Source organism: Petaurus breviceps, unplaced genomic scaffold (assembly GCF_028583685.1).
Source record: "Petaurus breviceps papuanus isolate PSGF00001 unplaced genomic scaffold, PetGlider_PUasm1.0 90556, whole genome shotgun sequence".
Classification (NCBI taxonomy): Eukaryota; Metazoa; Chordata; class Mammalia; order Diprotodontia; family Petauridae; genus Petaurus; species Petaurus breviceps.
The window spans coordinates 4,200,091-4,224,249 of record NW_027187273.1 but is presented as its reverse complement, the minus strand read 5'-3'; the positions used below and the strand labels follow the sequence as shown (position 1 = coordinate 4,224,249).

The following is a 24,159-nucleotide window of genomic DNA, read 5'->3' as shown; positions in this document are numbered from 1 at the left end:
GAAAGAAAGAAAGAAAGAAAGAAAGAAAGAAAGAAAGAAAGAAAGAAGGAAAGAAAGGAAGGAAGAAAGAAAATCCCTGTCCTCAAGGAACTTTCACTTTAATGAGGAAAGACAACACATAAAAAGGGGCTAAAAAGCAGGAAGTGAGATAGAGAAACCCACGCAGAGTCAGGAGTGGAGCCAGGAGAAAAGTGAGCGTAGCTGGCCTTGGTTCTTCCTTAAATGGTGGTTCTGGTCAGGAATTCACCAGGTGGAAGAGGGGGATACAGGGGTGAAGAAATCTCGAAAGTGAAAAGGTTGATGGGATAGAGATGGAAAAGTCCTAGAGAGGAGAGAATAACCAGGAAGAGAGGGTGTTCAACAGCTTCCAATACAGTTGATAGGTAGAGAAGAATGAGAGAAGACCATCAGATTTGGCAATTAAGAGACGACTGGTAATTTTTATGATAGCAGTTTTGGTTGAGTGATGAGGTGGGTAGAAAAAGATAAAAGATAGTTTCAAAAAGGGATTATATCTGGAGACTTGGTTCAGAGCCAAACTCCAGTCCTAAACCCTTTAGAAAGCTGAAGAAATTCATATCCTGTCATTGGCTTTTGATTTCCAAATGCATAATGACTACATTAATAACTTACAACACTTAATCATTCTCCCGCTCATATAGCCATTCTGCTACAGAGTCTGTGCTCTCTTCTTAGGTGAATACTATATTTTTCATTCCTTTACCCCAGTTCTCAAAGTGGTCTTTCCCCTTGACTAAAACAACTGCCCAAATGCCAGTAACTGACAATTGGAAAAGTCAAGTTTCAAGTATTTAGTGATGGCCTACTATGTTATATTGATTCTCTTTGGGTTTCTCTGTCCCTCTGACTCTTGCTGTCTGTGTGTGTGTGTGTCTGTCTCCATATATATATATACACACACACATATACATATGGTATGTATATAATATATAAATTATTTCACTGAATCCTCACAACAGCCCTTTGAGGAAAATAAGGCAAGTACTAATATGCCCATTTTACAGGAGGGGGCACTGAGGTTAAGCTCAGGGCCATTAAGTGACCTGCCAAAGGCCAAATAGGTAATAATAGGTGACGAGACTCTAATGCAGGTCTTTCAATCTGAAGTCCAATGTTTCACACTATATTAAAGGGATACATTCTTCTATTTGACTCTACTAAGTTTTTTGCCATTCTATATTTATGAAATCAATTGTTTTTATCAATCAGTTGATCAACAGTTATTTATTAATCACCAATAGGTTCCAGGGACTGTGCTAAGCAAAAAATTTCAGTAAAAACAGATTATAAATTGAGTTCCCCTTGGCTATGAGGAACACAGAAGAATATAGGGTCCCTGCTCTTGAGAAGTGAATACCTCTCCACCTGTGACTCATACTTACACCTGTATCTCCCCTGTTAACACTAGCCCCTCCACTTATAAATCATGTGTTACTTACCTTGCTTCCTTTTTGTGTGTGTATAAGGGACCTCCTGAAAAAGGTTTTAGTGCTGTTATGCTTAAATATCTTCCATGGTGTGTTACCTGGCCTACACATACACCAACAGTCAGTGTTATTAAATGTTTTATGTCAGCAGTAGGAATAATGGTGGTGATACAATATCCATCCAGATAACTAGGCATTCTCTAAATTCCAAGTGGCAGGGGGTTGCTACGAAACTCCTACCTACCATATTGAAGTTTTGCATGGTTTCACCTAAATCATAATATTATCTAATGTTTTTATCACACTAAAGTTTTCACAATCATCATGGCACCCCTGTGTGGTAAAGGGTATAAATATGAATGTGTCTGTTTTAAATGAAGGTCCTAAGACCTAGAAAGATCAAGTCTTCCAGATTGCCCTGGAAGATAGTTGGGAGATTAACCCAGATGGAGCAAAGAACATATCAGTCAGTCAGTTAGTTATTCAACAACTGAGCATTTACAATATGTTTGATCCCATGCCAGGCACTATAGTGAATACAAAAGGACAAGACACAGTTTCTGCCCTCAGGGAGCTTATAGAGTACTCAGTGAAAGAGCTAAAATGCAAGAAACCAAGAACAATGCAAATATAGTAGTCAGGTGCTCAAAATTAAAACACTAAAAGAGATTTTTAAAAATAGGGAATCAAAAGTATATTTAGGGAAGGCTCTATGAAGGAAGCAAGACTTGGCTTAGGTCTTAGCTTCTGGTAGGAAAAGGGACCATGCCACCCCTGTGGCTTGCTATAGGTTAGTTTATTTTTATTTTATCCAGTTCCTGACTTCAAGGCTAGATTTCTGTCCACTAGGTCAAGTGGATAACCTGCTACCTATGTGACTTTAAGTCAGTTATTTAACTTCTCTGGGCCTTAGTTTTCACTTATGTAAAATGTGGGATTGGGATTAGATCAAGGATTCTTAACCTGGAATCTATGAACTTGTTAGAGACTGATAAATGATAGATAGATAGACAGACAGACTGTATTTCAGTATAATTGATTCCCTCTTTAATCCTATGTATTTTATTTTATTCTTTTTAAAAATTTATTCTGTAAATGGATAGGCTTCACCAGACTCCCAACAGGGCCTGTGACATTTTTAAAAAAGAGTTTAAGAACCCCTACAGAAGTTCCCTTTCAGCTCTGAAATCTAGCCTTCCATAAATAAAATCTTTTTATAATGGTTCAAAACTAAACATGGACAAAAATGGACCTGAACCTGCTCATGACTAAACAAGGGTTCAGAACCTCGTGCCAAGCTGGCATACTTTTTTGGATGCTTTAGCTGTTCCAGCTCATCGGCAATACTAATGTGCAGTTTGGTGATTCCCTAAAACCTGGCATTCAATCAATAAGATCCTTTAAAGTACTGACTGATTGTGAAATGCCATAGAAAATGCAAGAGATAGGGGGACAGGGATTCCTGCCATCAGGTAGGATTACTAACTACACTTGTGTAGTTAATGAGAAAAGATACATGAAACAGAGCAACAGAGGACAAAGTAATAGAACAAATGAGCAGTAAAGTATTATAGAGCTTGAATGGTCTGGCAAAGCTTTATGGCAGAGATGGATCCTGGTTGGGTCTTGAAGGATGCCTAGGAATTGAATAGACAGAAGGGATTGGGCAGGGAATATTTTTTGTAAGTTTATTTATTTTTAGTTTTCAACATTCACTTCCATAAGTTTTTAATTTTCTCCTCTTCCCCAAGACGGCATACAATCTCACGTAAGCTTTATATATACATTCCTATTAAAAATATTTTCACATTAGTCATGTTGTATAGAAGAATTAGAACAAATGAGAGAAACCATGAGAAAGGAACAAAACAAAACAAATAAACAAAAAGAAAATAGTCTGGGGGAGGGAATTTCAAGCAAGAGAAATGGCAAATGTAAATAGAGGAAAGATAGGATGGGTATATTATCCAAGGGGCAGTAAGAAGACTAGTCTGATGGAATAGAAGCTCCCAATATGGAAAGTGCTATCAGAATATTGGCAGTCAGTAAGTAAACATTTATTAAGCTCCTATTGTATGCTAGGCATTGTGTTGAGCACTAGGGATACAAAGATACAGTCCCTGCTGTCACATACACAGAAGGTGTGCCCAGGAGTATTGGATGGATGTGATGATGAGAAGAGTAGTTTAGCAGGAACGCTTTTTTCCAGGGTATCCCTGGTAGTGGTGACAGCATCATCATCATCATCATCATCATCATCATCATCATCATCATAGCTAGCATTCATATAGTCAGGCATTGTGCTAAGTGCTTTAAAATTGTTATCTCATTTGATCTTCACAGCAACCCTGGGAGGTAGGGACTATTATTATTTCCATTTCATAGGTGGGGAAACTGAGGCAAACAGAAGTTAAGGGACTTCCCTAGCTTACAAGCTAGTAGAGAGCTAGGAAGTGTCCGAGACTGGATTTGAATTCAGATGTTCTTGACTCCAGAACCAGTGTCTTTCATTCTCTGGGGCGATTTTGTAAACAGGAAAGTTAGTGAGACCGTCAGTTGCTTTGTATGGGTTAACTTCTATTGGTCAGCTAACTTGTGAGTCTCTTGACAAATGAAAGTAGTCATTTCCTCATCTTCCTCAGACATAGGAATCTGGTAGCATCTACTACATGAGAAAAGAAGAAAATTAGGAGGAGCCGCTAGGTGGCACAGTGAATAGAGCACTGTCCCCTGAGCCAGGAGGACCTGAATTCAAATCTAGCCTCAGACATTTAACACTAGCTGTGTGACATTAGGCAAGTCACTTAACCCCAATTGCCCTGCCTTACCCCTCCAAAAAGCAAAAAATAAAAAAATAAAGAAAATAGTCCTGCATGCTGCCATCTTTGATACACTTGCTATAATAATAACAATGTCCACATTGAAAATACTACTACGTCTATTGAAGCATACTATTTTTCACTTTCTGTATTTTTTTGTGTGATTTTTTTCTTTGGGTCTCTATCTTCTTTCATGACTTGACTAATACAATGATAGGTTTTGCATGATTGAACATGTATAATCCATATCAAATTGCTTACTTCTCAGGTGAGGGAGGGAGAGAGAAAATTTGGAATTCAAAAACATTTTTAAATGAATGTGAAAAATTGTCTTTATGTGTAATGGGAAAATAAAATATGATTAAAAAAAGAAAATGGTACTACATGCCACCATCTTTGACGTTCTTTGCTGTGGAGAATCATGTTCACTATGGCTTTTATCTGTATTTCTATCTTCTGAGTGTATTTTGTCTTCATACCTTTGTTCTGCTCAAAGAATTTACTTTTGCTTTTGTGAAGGTAGCTTTTGTTGACCCCACCTGTCTCCTTGGAGAAACATGAAAAGAGTTTCAACTCAGCAAACCTTTGTTGGGTACCCACTGTGTGTTCAGTCCTGTGTTCCTCTCTCAAAAATAATTGTGCTTGGTGTGGCAGTCCACCCCTATAACCCTACTAAGAGTAGAGGCTGAAACTGAAGGATCACTTGAGCTGGACAGTTCTGAGCTCCAGTAGGAATAAAACTGACCAGTTGTCTACCCTGAATCCACTGGGAGCCACCAGCCTGCCTAAGGAGGGGCCCAAGTCAGAAATGGAATGGGTCAAAGCTTCTATGCTGATCATCTCACAGTAAGATTGTGCCTATGAGTGACTGTTACATGTCCAGCTTGGATGAGATACTAGAAACCAGCCTCAAAAAAAAAGTGAAATAATCTGTGATATCTGGAAGAATATTTTTGTTCTGCTAACTTTACTTGGCATTGCTCAAGCTATGTAAATCCTGCCCACTTTTCAAGTCTTACCTTACTTAGGAAGCCTTCCTTAACTTTTCCAACTATCACTGCCTCCTTCCTCTGAAATGAAGTCAAAGGCTCTGGGTTCAGATCCTTGCTTCCCTATTTACTAGTTGGGTGATCTTGGACAAGTTATTTAACTTCTATCAGCCTCAGATTCCTCAGTTTATGAAATGGGGTGGTTGTATTTCAGGGAAGGGGAACCTGCAGTCGCAAGGCCACATGTGGACCTCTAGGGCCTCAAGTGAAGATTCAGTCAAAGGGCCACACTTGAGGGCCTAGAGAGCCACATGTGGCCTCAAGGCTGCAGGTTCCCCACCCCTGAACTAGATGTTTTCTGAGATTTCTTCCATCTCCAAACCTGTGATTGTATGATATTCTACAACTCTTAGAAATCTGAATCAACATTTAGGACTTAATGATTTTTTTATTGTTTCATGTCTATTTAACTATCAATTCCTCAAGGACAAGAATCATGTCTTATATGTCTTTGTACCCCTACATTGTCAGTAGTAGTGTTTTACACACAGTAGGTACATAATTTGTTGGTTGTTGTGGTTGAGTCTTTACTTATCAGTGTTCTTTTTGGATCTGTCCACAGCTTATCAGTGATGGCAGTGTGGTCTACGCTGAGGCACTCTGGGACCATGTCACCATGGACGACCAAGAACTGGGATTCAAGGCTGGAGATGTCATTGAAGTGATGGACGCAACCAACAAAGAATGGTGGTGGGGGCGGATCCTGGACGGCGAGGGCTGGTTTCCTGCCAGCTTTGTCCGGGTAAGACTTAAACATTGGTGTTCACTTGTGGCCACTAGCATCTTTCTCCTCCCTGTGCTCTGCCAGCATAAATAAATCAGGGGGGTGATTCCTTCAGGATCTGTTCCATTTTCAATACACAAGAGATGTTCTTCTTTAGTACTTCTGCTCTGAAATAGCACCCTAAGATTTCTCATTTTTTTATGCTCTTAAATGTTACCACCTGAATTTGTCCCATCCAGGATAATCTGCAACAAAATTATAGAAAGTAGATGGAAGTTGGTCTCCTGTGTCTCCTATCTCTCTTTTCAGTGCTGTTCTTTCCTGGTGCCTTTATGTTGCCACTGTGCCCCGCACCTACCCAGGACTGCCTTTTCTAGTCAGTGTCCAAAGCTACAGAATTGTCAATCAGTCACCAAGAAGCCATTAAGAGCTTACTATGTGCTAGTCACTGTGTTATTTGCTGAATATACAAGAATGAATTGCACTTTAGTTCCTTCTATCCTAGCCCAAATCGCAATGCCCATTCTCTCAGAGCCTTGATCCCAGCTATCAGTGGAAAAGCAGATCATAAATTAATATACATCAAGAGGTTTATGGCTGATAACAGATAATATATTGCCCCTCTGAGGCAGCTGCATTTAAAATAAGGAGCTTCGTTCCACCTCACACCCCTCAGATCAGTAAAGTTGACAAAAAAAGGAAAATGACAAATGCTAGAGGGGCTGTGGGAAAAACAGGTGCATTAATGCCCTGTTGGCAGAGCTGTGAATTGGTCCAGCCATTCTGGAAAACAATTTGGAACTATGCCCAAAAAGCTATTAAGATGGACATATCTTTTGACCCAGAAATACCAGATTGAGGTTGGTATCCCCAAAGAGATCAGAGAAAGAGGGAAAAGACCCCTATGTACAAAAATATTTATAGCAGCTCTTTTTGTGATGGCAAAAAATTGGAAAGTGAGGAGAAGCCCATCAAATGAATAATGTCTGAACAAGTTATATTATATGAATGTGATGAAATGCTATTGTGCTGTGAGAAATGATAAAAGGAAAACTTTCAGAGGAATCTGGAAAGACTTAACATGAACTGAGACAGAGATTGCACAAAACCAGGACAACAATTTACACAGCAACAACGGTGTAAAAACAAGCGACTTTTGAAAGAATTAGGAACATTGATCAATGGCCATTCAATGACCAACCGTGATTCCAGAGGCTGCATTATGAAACATTCTATCCACCTCCTGATACTGGGGATGGACTCAGAGTACAGACTGAGGTATACATTTTTGGATGTTGCCAATGTAGGAATTTGTTTTACTTGACTATACATGTTTGTAACAGATGTTAGGGAAGTTTTCCCTTTTGTTTTCTTAATGAGAGACTTGTCGGGAGGAGAGGGAGGTGGGAGAAAGAAAAGGTAGATTTTTATTTGTAAAATAAAAAAATTAAAATTAAATTTAAAAAATTAGGATCTTGATAACACAAAGAAATAAACCTGATATAATAAACATGACTGCTGATGTTTAGCCACCTTTTTAAAGGCCAGACAAGAGAGATATTTGAGGGTAAGTTGTTCCCTATGAATAAGATCAACTCTGTTTTCTCCTTCCTTTCCCTTGGACACAGTACCCTGGAATCTATAATCCTCATTCAAATGGAGATATATTATTTTCTTTGCCACTGAGCCATGTATAAGTTAAGGTCAAAGAGCCCATATATGTCTGCCCCCACCCAATCTCCATCATCCTTTTCTTCCTGAGACTAAGCAATCTTTCCTCTCCATTTCCTAGTGCATCTTGACTACTGAACCGTTGGCAATTGGTATGATTCAGAATCCTGCTGAATCATAGCCCCAGGCTTTGCTTTCCAACATAGCTGTACCCCCATTTTAAGTAAACAATTTGTGTGAGGGAAAATGTTCAGTCATGCTCTCCATAGTTTCCCTTAGGCATCTAGCACTATCATGTTTGGGCACAGGCACCCACAATCCATTGTCCCCCATTGTTTCTCTTCACTCAGATCCATCTCCTTTCTCAATGTCTTTACACTGGCCTTCCTACGATAATGTCCCATAAAGGCCAAGTCTCTCCCATTAACATTTATCTTCCTTGTGTCTCACTTAGCTAGGATTTTGTTTCACCATTCTCTAATCCATTTTTTCTTGTAATGTTGCACATTGCAGTTATCTGCATGTCACTAAGACGGAGGAAGGAAAGAAGGAAGGAAGGAAGAAGAAAGGGAAGGCAAATCTATAGGAAAGGATGATTTTAACAGAAGTGTTCTGGGACCAAAGTAAAAATGACCTTGTTTCTAAGTTTGTGGTGTTGAGCAGATGTGGCCACTTACATACACACACACACACACACACACACGCACAAACATACATACAACTCCTGTGACTGTGTCAAACTTCCATGTCAAACTTCAAGCTTCCACTTTGACCTTAACTTCTATTAAACATGACTGGTGAGTACTTTCCTTGTAGGTGTAGAGAACATTCTAGGGGCAGCTAGGTGGTGCAGTGAATAGAGTACCAGCCCTGGAGTCAGGAGGACCTGAGTTCAAATCCAGCCCCAGACATTTAACACTTTACTAGCTGTGTGACCTTGGGCAAGTCACTTAACCCCAATTGCCCTGCCTTCCCCCTCCCAAAAAAAAAAAAAAAGAGAACATCGTCAATCAATGCATCTCCTCTGCAATTTTTAGTCTTAGAGAGCTGCCTAGAGCACTGAGAGGTTCAGTGACTTACCCAGAGTGGAGTATGTGCCAGAGTATCGTGATACTTGAACTCTGGTGTTCCAAGCACTTAGGACTCCTCTGTGTTTGACAAAGCCTGATAGCATCATTTTACTGAAACCATGCTTTATAGAGGATCATTTTGCCTTCGTCATCCTCTCACACCCACTCTACCTCTTCTCTGGGTGCTATTTCCCTCCATTTCAGCAGCAAACTCAGGTTTCTCCCTGGACATTCCTGTTACTATGAATGGACACAATTTAGTGGTAGATACTAAATGTATTACCAACCCCCAGAGTATTTGTATTTCAAAAGAGGAGTCTGGAAAGGTCTATTCTTAAGTGAAAAAAATGAAACTATAATTATTTTTTTTTTAAGTTTTTCAAGCCCTGTGACTGACTATGGGGGTCCATGTGTTTGAAAAGTGGATAGGGGGAGTCTTCCTGATACCCTCCAAGTCATATGATGAAATCCAAGAATGTTTACCCAGAGGTACACATAACTGCATGCCTAGTGATTGACCTCAAAATGCCAAGCATTGCAATTCTGCTCATAAACAGCTTTATTGGCATCAGAATAACATACATAATGTTTTCTTCCCGTTTCACCAAGTAACATTGAGGGAGCTGAAAGTATAAATCCATTGTCTCTACTTGGCTGCCACCTGCTGGTTATTTATGAGAAAACATCTGGATTTTATAGACTAATTTACCCCAAACTTCTGACTGTCTGACTAAAAACTGTAGCCTCCCTCCCAAACTAACTCCAAGGCCAGTTTTTCCCCATGGAATCTCCACACACCCTCTAATTCCCAGAGCTCCCCCCACTTTATCCCTAGTACTCAGCCCTCTCCCTCCCTCCTTTCCTCTTCATTTATACCTTACAATCCTTGGTCTTTTCTCTCCAGTCCCTAGGATCTCTGATTCTAGGTCAGTGATTTACAAAGCTAAGGGATATCTGTCAGGGATGTTCACAAAGGGACTTGTGAAATTCTCTCCCTAAAGATCTCAAAGTAATAATATATGCATAATTTCAACACTTCTTTAATTTAAAAAAAATAAAATAGGCATCTAGCATATATAACCCTTTCAGGAAAAGGTATACAAAGGTTGGTGAAATCAAGTCAAAAACAATGGGACATTCTGCCTCCAAAATAGTTGGTTTTCATTATGATAGTTCTTTACATTTTCCTCCCTCCACCCTCCATCCTCCAATACACAACCCAAGTCCAAGCAGACCTGATCATGCCAGAACCCCCAGAGCTGGAACTTAAGATCCATCTACATTCTGTGTAAATTAATTCTCTCTTTCTATCAAAAGGGGCTCTCTGGGAGACCTCCTGCACCCAAATCCTACCCATCATCATTTTGATGACTGATGCCTGGAACACCTTTGACCAATCCACAGCCAGAAATCAGGCCAAAATGTAAATTTCTCCCAGAAAAGAAATATTGAAACTTATAGAGACAGAATCTTTGGAGTTAGAGGACCTGGCTTTCAGGACCTGAGTAACCCTGGTCAAGTTACTTCTCTCTAGGTCTCATTTTCCTCAACAATGAGATAAAGGTGTTGGACTAAATGACTTCTAAGATTCCTTCCCTCTCAATCTATCATCCTGTGACTTTAATTCATCCTAACACATATCAGATGTCGGGTCCTTCCTGAAGTGTGGGGTTTTAATATAAGGGAGGAGGAAAGGGAAAGCTGGAGGAATGAGTGCTGGTGTACATAATAGGGAGGGGAAAGCAGAGGGTTCGGGGAAAGGCTACAGCAAAGGAGATGGCAGTTTCCTAATTTTGCTGAGTTCTTACCCTGCAAGAACAGAGAAGAAACAGAGAAGTCTGAACACTCTAATCTACAGAATCAGAGCGTGACTGATCAGGGTACGTCTTATCTTTGACACTCCGTAGTACCTGTCTACTGCAGTTTCAGTGACCTTAAACGCTGCCCTCACCTCATGTCACAGACTCTCTGGAACTGGTGCTTTTTCCTGCCTGGAAACTCCCTGAGGGCAAGGACTGTATCTTTGCTTCTTTTCACATCCTTAGTGCTGAGGCACGTAAAAAGCTCTTAATAAATGTTTATTGATTGACTGATTGATCACCCTGACTACAATCTTGAATGGGACCAGAGTCACCTTAGTCAGGGAAATATGAGAATTACAACCAGGTCTGGCCCTCTGCATGGGCAGAATAGATGACTGCCTACATGGCATGAAAGGAGGGAGTCTTTTAAAAGGTCCCCAACCCCAGAGTATTTTCCCACAGACCCTGCCACGGTATCTGAAATTCTACTGTTAGCCTTTCACTATATTACCACAGAAGGGTAATCATTAGTGAACATTAGAATAGATGGGTATCATACACTAATAGTTATCAACTAAGAGAACAGATGAGTTGGGAAAGAAGTGGAGGGTGGGAGTAAATTCAGCTCACTTTGCAAACAAGTCTTTACTAAAGAGAAGGTCATAGTCACATTTGGGGCTGGAGAGGCATTGCTCCTTTAGGGGATGCCCTAGCTTAAGCTAAAAGTCCTCCCCATCACCCCACCAATTATGGGGGAATGAATGAATGAATGAATGAATGAATGCCAAACATCCATCTATGGATTAAGAATAATATTCACAGCTTTTCCAGAAATGTTAAATTGTACATGAAAGTCCAGGCCATAAACATACCCAGGGTTGTGCTGGTAAATGTTTAACAGCTGGCTCTCACTTCCCCCAAAAAATGAAAACGGTATACATAACACACTTTTAAATTTAATCTGCGTCACTGACATTTTTTCATCACTTTTTAAAATATAGGCAATCAACAAAACAATAAATCAAGGCCTGATTTGTAGAGTTGATCAGTGTCTGAGGTATAAATGCCATCACTGACAATTTAATATTTGGCTTTCCTGAGCTGGTTCAATCAGACTCCAGCACACCCCTGGATATGCCCCAGCATGTGGGAACCACGGTCCTGACTGCTCTGTGAATTTCAATTTAGCTTCGGGTCAACCAGGATGAGCCCATGGAAGACTACCCTGCTAAGGCCGAGGACGGCAAAGAGGCAGACACTGGCAGCATCTCCCGGCGCCAAGGCACGGCACAGACCAGCAAGGACCAGATGAGGACCAATGTGATAAATGAGATCATCAGCACTGAGAAGGATTACATCAAACACCTGAAGGACATCTGTGAGGTGACTGGATGGGGAGGTGCCCTTGGGGGCCAAGTCGGCAGGGCTCTCCAGCTCTCATTTCTGAAGTGGCACAACAGTGACTGACCCCTAGGGTTGGCCTAAAAGCTAGTAAGAGTGTGAGAACAGGGGTGGCTAGGTGGCAAAGTGAATAGAGCACCGGCCCTGGAGTCAGGAAGACCTGAGTTCTAATCCAACCTCAGACACTTGACACACTTACTAGCCGTGTGACTTTGGGCAAGTCACAACCCCAATTACCCTCTAAAAAAAATAAAAGAGTGTGAGAACAAGACCTTATCCTTGTGTATATCACCTTCTCTTTTTCAGAGCTCAAGGGGTCTGGGTTCTCACCCTCACTCTGCTATTAACCATCAGTTTGACTTGAGCAAGTCATTTTCCTTCCTTGACCCTCAGTCTCACCTGTAAAATAAAGAGGGAGAGCTAGTTGATTTCTAAGCCTCCTTTCCATCACAAAAAACTCCATATTCATGACCTTATTTTATCCAACCCTGTGAAATATATTAAACGGGCATTATTTTCTCATTTGACAGATGAGGAAACTGAGTCTCTGAGAGATGAACCTGTCCAAGCTAGAGGCAGAATTAGAACTAGAATGCTGATCTCAGAATTCACGGTACTGGGCTCTCTCCACAATATCCCACTGTAACTTGGAGTCAGAGTACAGTTATCCAAGCAAACATTCCAGCCAGGGCCCTCCAACCCTGTATTCTTAGAATCCTAGGTATGGAACAAGAAGCAGGACCTCAGAGGCCATCTAGCCCATTTTTCTTCATCATTTTTCAAATGAGAAAAATGCAAAGCATACTGGTCTATGATTTGTCCAAGGTTGTATAAGCGGTAAATGGGATTTGAACTCAGGTCCTCTCACTCCAGGACTCTGAAATAAAAGGAACCTCTGCCATGGCCTGTGTCCCAAAATGATCTTTAGTGGATTCTTGATTTCTTTTTTTTTTTATTCCAGTCTTAATCTCTCTCACACTCTTTGTGACATTGATTGGACCCTCAGAGAAAAAGACTGAACTTTACTTGTCTTTAGGAAGGCTTCTTTTGGGGGACTTACTCCTTGACTTACTTTATGACCTTGGACAAGTCACTTAACTTCTTTATCCTCACTTTCCTATCTGTAAAATGAAGGATTAAACTCTATGTAGGATTACTCTTGGTGACATAGAAAATCATAAATCTAGGTCTGGAAAGGCCCTCACAATCCATTTGGTCCCATCTCCTCATTGTACAGATAAGGAGACTGAGGTCCAGGGAAGTTAAGTGATTTACCCAAAGTCACACAATTTCTAAGTAGCAGAGGTGAGATCTAAGGTCTTTTCCAGCTCTAAGTCCTGCAATCCTATGTTTTTCCCTCACCTGGGCAGATAAATCCAAGGTCTAAATTTACAGACCCTCATCCTTACCCACAGGATCAAAGCTCCCTCCCCTTCTGTGTTTCATTCATATAGCAAACATTTATCAAGCACCTACTATGCCCTGTGGGAGGTACTGTCCTCAAGGCATTTGCAGATTAAATGGGGAAACAAGATGTGCAAATGTGAAGTCACTTAACAATATTTGAGCTCTCACACAGTACTCTAAACATGTCAAAACAAAAGATGAGTGGTGGGGACAGTCAGTCCAATAGGAGTTCAAAGGAAGGAGGAAATCTTTGCACATGGGGGTGCTCAGGGACAGCTCCTGGGGAAGGGAGGGAAGCAGAGCCCTGTCCTAGCGGCTGCGCTGGCCCGCATCACTCCTCACCTGTCTGTCTCACACACAGGGCTACATCAAACAGTGCCGCAAGCGGGCGGACATGTTTACAGAGGAGCAGCTGAAGACGATCTTTGGAAACATCGAGGAGATCTACAAGTGTCAGAAGAAGTTTGTGAAGGCGCTGGAGAAGAAGTTCAACAAGGACCATCCCCACCTCAGCGAGCTGGGCTCCTGTTTCTTAGAATATGTAAGTGAGCCGGCTGCTTATTCATATTTTCTCTTCTGAAACCAGGCTAACTGGTCTTGTGCTCAGAGGTGTGAGAAAAGATTGAGAGAACACTATGAACTATGCTATGCAGAGAACAGCTCCAGCTGAATGATTGTAGTGAAACTGCGGCTGTGGAGGAGCAAAGGAGGTGAATGGGGAAAGTGATCCAGTGTTGGGTTTCCCTATTCCCCAGTTTGTAGACAAAATGTTTTCCAAAGACTGATCTCTGGGGGTGGCTAGGTGGTGTGACCTTGGGCAAGTCACTTAACCCCAATTGCCCTGCCCTCCCCTCTCCATAAAGCAAAAAAAAAAAAAAAAAACCCACTGATCTCTTGGGGTGGCTAGGTGGTGCAGTGAATAGAGGACCGGCCCTAGAGTCAAGAGGACCTGAGTTCAAATCCGGCCTCAGAAACTTAACATTTACTAGCCGTGTGACCTTGCGCAAGTCACTTAACCCTAATTGCCCTGCCCTCCCCCCTCCAAAAAAACAAAGATTGATCTCTGCAGTGGCAAAAACACAGAATTGTGTCAGAAAGACAAATGTCAAAAATTATAATAATTAATAGTCTTACCTTAAGTCTCTATCTTACTCTTCTTACTTCTAGCTTTTTAAAAGTACTGTCATATTTGTTGACTTTTGATCCAAACAGTGGATGATATTATGCTTATTATTGAAAAGCCTACCTATTCTAGAAATACGGCTTCACTGATAACGCAACATTCTGACCTGGCTCCTTGTGGATAATGCTGCATGGCACAACCTCCTTGGAGCCCTGGCGGCCCTCGACACCAGTCCGATAATGAGGCCTCATCCTACCAGCCATACACCAAGTAATAATAACTAGCATTTATGTAACACTTTAAGTGTGGGGAAGCACTTTACAAATATTTCATTCTATCCTCTCAACAACCCTGGAAGAAGTATACACTGTTATATCCCAATTTTACAGATGAGGAAACTCAAACTGAATGAGGTTAGATGAATTGGTCGTCACACAGCCAGTGTCTGAGGCAGGATTTGAACTCAGGTCTTCCTGACTCCAGGTCCAAGTGTACCACTTACCTGCTTTGGTTGTGAATCTGCCTGCTCCATTGCTCAAATGGGGGACAATGATAATGCACAATATTTTTTTTTCTCCCTTGCAGCAAAATGATTTCCAGATCTATTCAGAATACTGCAACAACCACCCCAATGCCTGTGTGGAGCTTTCTAAGCTGGCCAAAGTCAACAAGTATGTGTACTTCTTTGAAGCCTGCCGGCTGCTCCAGAAGATGATTGACATCTCCCTGGACGGTTTCTTGCTGACCCCAGTGCAGAAGATCTGCAAATATCCCCTGCAGCTGGCCGAGCTGCTCAAGTACACCAATCCCCAGCACAGGTAAGCCGCCCCTGGGTCCACCCTTGTTGTATTTGGTGTTGCTTTAATTCCATGATTCCCCGTCTGAAAGAGGCATGTGACCAACTCTTCTCCCACCCCCAAAACCATGAGAGCCAAGAAAAGCTGGGTTTCAGGTGAGCATCACTGGAGGACGCCAGTGATATGGACCATTTACCTGATGGCCTACAGAGATACTGGAAGGTTTAAAGAGGAATGGAGAGATGACAGCAGAGACCTAAGCTCTGAGAAACTCTCTGCCTGAGGCACCATTTCCCAGCCAGAGGCAGCTAGTGGCACAAAGGACAGAGCACTGGGCCATAGTCAGGAAGACCTGCTTTCACCAGCCTCAGACAGTTACTAGTTGTGTGAGCTACTTAACCTCAGTCTGCCTCAACTTCATCTATAAAATGGGGTTAATAATAGCATCTACTGGGGGCAGCTAGGTGGTGCACTGAATAGAGCACCGGCCCTGGAGTCAGGAGCACCTGAGTTCAAATCTGACCTCAGACACTTAACACAAAAAAAACTAGCCATGTGACCTTGGGCAAGTCACTTAACCCCAATTGCCTTGCCTTTCTCCCTCAAAAAAAAATAATAGCAGGGTTGTTATGAGAATCAAATGAGGTAATAGTGATAAAGAGCCTTGCAAACCTTAAAGCATTATATAAATACTGTCATCATCGTTATTGCTTAAAGGTAACTTCAATTGAGAAGATCATGAGATCTACCCAATTGTCTCACCCATTTTTGACTTGTGGTAAAAGGGAGACATGTTGGTACCAATAAGGGAAAGTAGGAAAGCATCCTGGAGTTGTTGCCAAGTCACCCAGCCTTTCCTGAGTGTTGACTGCCTCCCTCTACCTGTCAAGCTTGGAGCAAAGAGTGAGTTCCTAGAGACTTTCTCTAGTACTCTTCAGAAGGGTAGATTAGCTAAGGCTCTATTATCAGAGGCAGGATAGAATCCAAATAAAGGTAAGATAGCCGGGCTGGTAATGGGTGAACAGGGCTTGGGCAGAATAGGGACCACCTCCATGGCAGGGATAACCTGGACTTCACGGTTGTATCACACACCAAAAATAGTTGAGCACCCTGGCTCAGTGACCTGACTTTGTGGTGTCATGCATTTCCTGCTGAGAGAGGGTCACCCTGACCTTTGGGAAAGTAAAAGTATCCTCAAGGGGAATTTATAAAAGGTGGTCCATGTAATGTAGTCATTGGGAGCCACAGTGAAAACATGCAAACACTGGGGCACAGTGAGGATTCATTTACCTTCTCTAGGCTCACATACACTATTAAATTCTGCTGCATTGTGTTCCAGCCGTTATCACCTAGGACAACTGGCTTCCAGAGCCACACCTCTGGATTTCCTTATCTGATTAACAGGAATTTTGCTGATGATATTCACTGAGAAATATGAAACTCTAGCGTCAGTTCTTTTATGTCAATCCAGCGTGGCATTTGTTCAGCTCTCAGTTATCCAAATTTTGGATTATCCAGGTGAAGAAGTTCCCCCTTCCTTCTTTGAGGTAACCCCCAGAAAGAAAATATATTACTTGGTAACTTCTCTGATGAGCTATGTGGTATAAAGGTATCAATTTTAACTATTATCCAGAAAGAGGGTTGAGATTATCTGTAGATTCTGCTGATCTCTGCCTGCCTTATGCCCCTTTAGCCTGGATAACTGAGTCAGTTCTTGAAGGACGGAGAATTCCATGAAAGTAAAGTCTATGAAGGAGAAAGTGAGGATGGTGTGTTGAGGGAACAAGGATAAGACTAGCCCAGCTGGAACAGTGTGTTTCAGAGCAGGGACATTGAGGTTGGAAGGGTCGGGGGAGGGCTGGATTATGGAGGGCCTTGAAATCCTTCCTGAAAAGTTGAGTTTGTATATGGTTTATGATAGGGAGCCACTGCAGGTTTTTGATTACAGATAATGGGAAAGGGCTTGAGGTTTCGTGCAACTTCTCCCAAAGCAGAAAAAGTTCTTTTGCTTCAGTGGGCTGTGAATTTTCCTGAACTGATTTGGCTGATACTTCCAGCCAATAAAATCTCTCTCTCTAAAGATCCCAGGAGAGCTTCAAGTTGGGACAGTGAGTAAACTATAAAATATTGGAAGATGGTGTGGGAGAACACTGAAGGAAGCAAGCAAACACTTATTAAGCAACTACTATGTCTCACGCTCTGTACTCAGCATTTTGTAAATATTATCCTATTTGACCCTCACAATAATCCTGGGAGGTAGGTGACATTATTATCCCCATTTTATAGATGAAGAAGCTGAGGCAAACGGGTTTCAGTGACTTGCCTAGGGTCATACAGCTAGGAAGTATCTGAAGCTGAATTTGAACTCAGGTCCTCCTGACTCCAGGCCCTCATCTATCCACTGCACCATCTAGCTGCACTACACTTGAAATCAGGAGACCTAGGTTTGAAACTTGCTTCCAATACTTATAAGCTGACTATGGGCAAGTCACTTACCTTTTCAGAGACCGTTTCACTATCTCTAAAAAGAAGGATAATAATACTTGTATTCCGGTGGCTAGGTGGCACAGCGAATAGAGCACCAGCCCTGGAGTCAGGAGGACCTGAGTTCAAATTCGACCTCAGATGCTTAACACAAAAACTAACCTTGTGACCGTGGGCGAGTCACTTACCCCCAGTTGCCCCTCCAAAAAGTAAAATAATAATAATACTTGTATTGTCTTTCTCAGAAAGACAGCATAGTAGAGTGGGTAGAGCTGGCCTCAAAGCTAGGAAGATCCAGGTTCAAGTCTTGCCTCTGAGACACACTGACTTGGTAAACTTGGATAAGTCACTTATCCCTCAGAGCTTTGAACAACTCTCAAAGACTTTAAGTTGCCAAGAAGGTGCCAAGCTGCATTGATAGAGAGAGTCTCCTCAAATGAGAGTTCCCTACAGAAATGAAATCACAGACCTAGCCCTTGTCCCTATCTATCTCACAGGTTTGTTGCAAAGAAAGCATTTTGCAAACCTTAAAGTACTACACAAATGCGAGTTGTTATCACTGAGGTATTTGGGGGAAAAGAATGTTTCACAGATTTTAATTCGCAATCCTGTGATTGTTTATATCGCTGGTATGTGATACGCTGCTAATGACATATCTTTCACTTTAGGGATTTCAAAGATGTAGAAGCTGCCTTAAATGCTATGAAAAACGTAGCCCGGCTTATCAATGAGCGGAAGAGGAGACTTGAAAATATCGATAAAATCGCTCAGTGGCAGAGTTCAATAGAGGACTGGGAGGTAAAAAGAGCAACTAATCCCTCTAAGTGGATGCTTCTTTTATGAGGGGCCTCCGATGGTCAGTCTGGCTGAAACCTCACTGGAGGAGGAACCAGATTATCACGAAACCTACTTTAGAAATCGTCATCACCCATGTGAAAGCAGAGGAGACAAGACATACATGATGGTTTAATAGGGGACTCAGTCAGATGTCAGTGCTGGAAGGAGAAATCAACAAATGTTTATTGAACATCTTTTCTGTGGCCTGTGCTTTACGCTTCTCTTTAGACTTCTCTTTTGTCAGGAGAGAAATATTTCCCCTCTGAGTTCACGTGGTAGGTAACGGCTGCTAAACATATATTTGCCACAGCATAGAAATTATAGAGCTAAAAATCCAGGTTTTAATATTATGCTCAAGCATAGATTCAGTCATCAGAGAAAACCTGAACTACCATGAGGATTCTGACAAGGCTTGTTATAGGCGAAATTGTGTCATAATGACAGAGAAATCATTCTTTTATGTATTGCAATCTTGTACATTCCTTTTGGGCCATAAAAGCTAAAGAGACAATAGATCCATAATTCCATACTTCCTCAATGTCATAGAAGTTGAACAAACTTAGTTAAACATCGAGGAGTCATAATTTCATACATTACCTAAGGAAACAAACCTTGTCAGACAAACTAAGTCAGGTACAAATTAACTACTTCTAGAGGATTCACAAACAGGATAACTGAAAAGGATTTACATGTCACCAAGGAGTTAGAGACAGGTGAGATTATTCCTCTGGCTTCTTATCTAAAGAACCCTTAAGTCTCTAAGTAAATTTTCATGTCCTACGGAACAGGTTTTGGTCAGGTAAGATTATTATTGAGACAGACTCTTGGTTAACCAAAATCTACAGGAGGAATGACCCTGAGGCCTGAATAATAAAAGGAAATAAAAAATTCCCATAATAGTTTCCAAGGCTAACTGCTTTTTAAAATAAGCCTTCTAGCATTAGCATACTAAGCTTGGCTTCCTAGTATGAAATGTAAATGCATTTTCCAAAGGCAATTTTACTTGCATTTGCTAACTGGGCTTTAAAAAAAAAAAGGCAGTTCTTAAACAAATAAATGATTATGCTTGAGAACAGTTAAGCAGGAAGTTTTTCTAATTGTTCTTCTCCCATAGCAGACATTACCTAGTTTATAAATATAATCCACATGACCTTCTGTCACTGCATTTGTGCCTCTTAATGGTAAGGTGATGACAAGAAAGGCTCTAAGGTCACAAAAGCTCTTAATTCTCCTTTTTTCCTGCTTGTCCGTTTCTCCATCTCCCATCTACTCAGTCCTAAGCTAATTATTGATATTCCATTGTTTCCTATTCTTTACTCAGTGGTGAACATTCCTAAGGCTAAAGGTGTTGACATAGAAATACATTTCCATGTCTTCAAACAGGACTGGTCCTCAGCAAAATTGTGAAGCTGACAAGATTTTCCCTCCCACCTCCCCTCTCTTCCTTTGTGGACCTCTCCCACCTCTAGCCTAACACTGCCCCTTCCCTCCAGTGCCATCATGTTACCCTCTGACTATTTAGAGACCCTTCTCACTATCCCTAAAATGACTCTTCCTCAGGGACCAAGACTTCCAAATTATCCCATCTGACCCCCCCCAACCATGTTTTCACTCCCATAGGACCCTAATAATGATGGGGAATGTGATTCGTGCTGGACCCCTAAAAGGAAAAGACCATGTCTTTGGGACCTGGACCCCAAAGCCTGTGAACCCAAATCTCTGGTGTTTTCCTGAGGCATACAGCCCATCCCACTCAATAATCCTTTTAACTGTCCTTTCATTGTGTCCCTCATTGTCTTCACCTGACTCTGTCCAAGGCTACTTGCCACTTCTTATTCCCATCAAGATCTTCCCACAGTCTTTCTGTATAAAAATGTTCATCTTGTCCCCATTAAATTGCTCAGATTCTTAAAATCGGACCCTCTTTCATTGGAATCACAAATAGCGCAGACTCACTAGGAATCTTGCCCACCGCAATCAGTGTTTTAATAAACCTTGTCTCTGACTGAAAGAAAGCTTGAGTGGTCAAATTCTTTTGAGGTAGACCTGTGCCTTTTGCTCTTGAATTTCAGGGTTCTCAAGACCCCTAGACCACAACAATAACAACTAGCCAGAGGGTCAGGGAGAAGATAGGGAGGGACAGAATTAATTCCCTAGTAAATTAATTCACCAGAAGTGTGGATGACTTTAAACAGCTTGATATACCACCTACCCCCATCTCCCCTTTCTGGAAATATTTGCATTTATGAAGAGAATCTAAAGATAAAGTTTAATAAATGATGCTTAATGGTCTCATTTCTGGTGCCATGACAGGCTAGATATTGACCAGGAGAAGGGATTACCCAAAAAACCATCACCACATCAGGATAGCTTGTTGATCAACCTGTGCAGGTTGACCCTATATAGATGACATACTCAAGTTTTAATCCTATCTTCAAAAGTTTTTGTGTACTTGAGATGCCCCTTTCTTCATTTCTAAGTCTTCTTGTTCAAGCAAAAAATTCACCTCTTGTCAAACAGCTTATTTATTGCCTTTATGCAGTCCCTGTACTAGAGAATGTTACCTTTCATATGAAACAAGGAAAGAATGACTTTTGACATAATATACTCACATTCTGATTTATGTGGTTTAGATTGTAAGGGGTATAGGAGTTAAAAATCATGGGAGGGATTTGTGGTTCAGAAATTTCTTAGAGGAGGTGAGGAGAGAAGCTTGGTGATTCTGGGTCCCCATTTCATTGAGCCATTGTTAGGGTCTTCATCAGGGGTAGGGAGGTGTCTGCTTCACCGATCCCTTCTTCGCCCTGACCAGGGTGAAGACGTACTTGCCAGAAGTTCTGAACTCATCCACTCTGGCGAATTAACCAGAATCTCCCAGCCACAAGCCAAGAGCCAACAAAGAATGTTTTTCCTCTTTGACCACCAACTCATCTACTGCAAAAAGGTAATTGGGGCTCTAGGTCTGTGCCAGGTAAGTGATCTATTCCTCAGAGATTTTAAACTCTTCCACTTGGCCTCCTGGCTCCACCCTTTTCAGAGGCAAGGTCTGCTGGCTTTCTCACAGACTAAGCAGATGGCAGGCTAATTAGCCAAAGAATGTGTCCCGATCCTTATTCTAGACAGCAAGAGAGGTTACAAAGGAGAAGTAACAGGATGCCTAATCTTAGGGTGCTCACAGTTTATTTGCGATGAGACATGGGATTATAGGAAAATAAATTTAGAACTGGAAGGACCTTAGATGTCACAAGTCCAACACATTCAGTTACACATGAGGTACTGAGACCCAGAGAGGTTAAATGGTGTTTCATGGTCACACAGGTAGAACAGGGAAGAGTCCAGATTCAAACCCAGTTTCTCTGACTCCCAACCCAGCATGCTTTTCACTGTCTGTCAATGTCAAACAGTTAAATAATGGTACGAGGTAATAAATCCTAGGGGCCCAATACAGCACCATAGGAGTTCAGGAGAGTGAGCTGGAGTAATGAGGAAAGGTTTCATGAATAAGGTACAACTTGAGCTAGGCCTTAAAGGATGTGTCAGACTGAGACCTGGGAAGGACCTTACCTTAAAAAGGCCAAAGTCTCCCACTGCCTCTAGGCCCATCTCTAGTCATCCTTATCTGTTTCTGGCCACTGGGCCCCGGTGACTCTGGAGGAGAAAGTGAGGCTGGTGACTTTGCACAGCCCTTCCTAATTTAAGTCATGGCATCACCTTCCTGATGCTGTGGTCCTCTCCGAGAATGAAGGACAAACAACAGCAACAAACAGGACATTACGATTTTGGTAGAGAGAAAGGAATGTGTGAGGAAGGTATCTCAGGCAGGAGAAAAGGTCTGAGCCAATGGTGTCAAACTCAGATAAAAAGAGATCCCTGCAAACCATTTATTGATTTAGAAAATCGCAAATTAACATGAGCTATGATGTATTTGTAGTTTGATTTATTTTGTTAAACATTTCCTAATTGTATTTTAATTCTGCATCAGTCTGCAGTGAAGAGTCTTGCCCATGAACTGAGTTTGACACCCCTAGTCTAAGCAAAAGACCGGAGGTTGGAATGCATAAAGTGAGGCCAGATGTCTAGGATAGCAATCTCATAAAGGGAAATCAGAGATAAGCTTGGAAAAACCCAGTCAATTATTAATTTAGATAATTATCTCAGTCACCCTTCATCTGGCAGACTGAAGGTGACTGACCTTTTTCAGTGGATGGCCCTAAATATGTACAGAAATACCAAGAAACCAGTAGAAGAGGGTCTTGCTTTATGCGAATCTAGTAGATGGGAATCAAATATGAACTTATAAACCACACAACAGGGAGAACCCACACTGATGGGCCCATCTAGACAACCCCTACCCAAATATATCTATGGATATGTATGTGAAATATATTTACATCACATAACTTTTTTCCTTTATGAAGGACTAAATCAATTAATTACAAGCATCTTTCAGCTTAGTGGACCTGTTCATATAGATCCTTGTCATAAACACTGGTTGTCTGTCAGGGAAGAGAACTTAACACCTTAAAGTGAGAGGAGCTTCTATCCTTTAAAGGTGAATCTAGAAGCTTCTCAGAAATGAAAGAGTAAGTCGGGGGAATATAGTATTTAGTCTAAGAAGTTTATGTGACAGAGAAAGAGCATAGATCTTGGAATTCAAGAGTGACCTACCTTCTATTTCTGCCTCTGGCATTTGCTAGCTGCGGGCCCATAACTATGGGCCCTAACTTACCTCCTCAGCCTCGTCTGTAACATGGGAACAAAAACAGGGGCAGGTTTTTGTGGGAATCAAATTTGACGTTTGTGAGGTTTTTTTTTTTTAGAAACTTAGAACACAATGCAAATGTGTTCTAATATCTTGAAATATCTTCATTTCTGCTTTAAAGGTATCATTATAGAACATATCTTTTGCATGAAGCCAGGCTCACCCAAAATTAAATGCCAAGATTCTCCCTGAAATTTCTCCTGAGCTATAATTTCTCCTGGGCTCCCTCTTCCTCTGCCTATACACAATATAAAGAAAGCCTTCCACTAAATCACACTCAACTCTCTGCTACTCCCTTAGAAGATATTTCAGATTCTGAACATGATCAGTCTATCAACCAGGAAAGATTTATTAACTGCTATATCCCTAAAATTGCGCTAGGGTTTGTGGGATAAAATATGGGGTGTCCCTAAAAGTTTTAGGGTAGTTTTAAGCTTTAGGAGCCTAAAACTGAACTATAATTCTGGGGACACTGAATAAGGAGATTAAGACACAAACTCATGAAATAAGTAATATTCTGGCTTCTCTGTTCGGGTCCTCCTCTGATGCCTCCTTGCTCACTGTAGCATGGTGACCCAGGATTTTTGAAGGCATTACCAATAGGATTCAAGTTCCCATGGGTCATAAAATCTTAAATTTAGATCTAGAAGGGACCTTAGTACAGTAGAAAGAGCATCAGCTCTGGAGTCAAAGGATGCTGGGTTTCAAATCCCATCTCTGTCAAATCATTTAAGCTCCCTGAGCTTCAGGGTTCTCATCTGTAAA

At 41.4% G+C, this 24,159-nt stretch overlaps 2 protein-coding genes across 9 annotated transcripts in view; both read left to right on the top strand.

Moving 5' to 3' along the window:
• PLEKHB2 (pleckstrin homology domain containing B2) overlaps positions 1-24,159 on the top strand; it is a 457,251-nt gene that overhangs the window by 247,010 nt on the left and 186,082 nt on the right. The window lies entirely within an intron of this gene.
• Positions 1-24,159, top strand: part of ARHGEF4 (Rho guanine nucleotide exchange factor 4) — a 533,634-nt gene that overhangs the window by 504,552 nt on the left and 4,923 nt on the right. For all 8 annotated transcript variants that reach the window (XM_069063354.1, XM_069063355.1, XM_069063357.1 and 5 more), the window contains 6 exons: positions 5,879-6,058; positions 11,772-11,966; positions 13,753-13,932; positions 15,100-15,332; positions 18,464-18,593; positions 21,445-21,576. In XM_069063354.1, the coding sequence (XP_068919455.1) occupies positions 5,879-6,058; positions 11,772-11,966; positions 13,753-13,932; positions 15,100-15,332; positions 18,464-18,593; positions 21,445-21,576 (1,050 nt within the window). The remainder of the gene's footprint in view (positions 1-5,878; positions 6,059-11,771; positions 11,967-13,752; positions 13,933-15,099; positions 15,333-18,463; positions 18,594-21,444; positions 21,577-24,159) is intronic.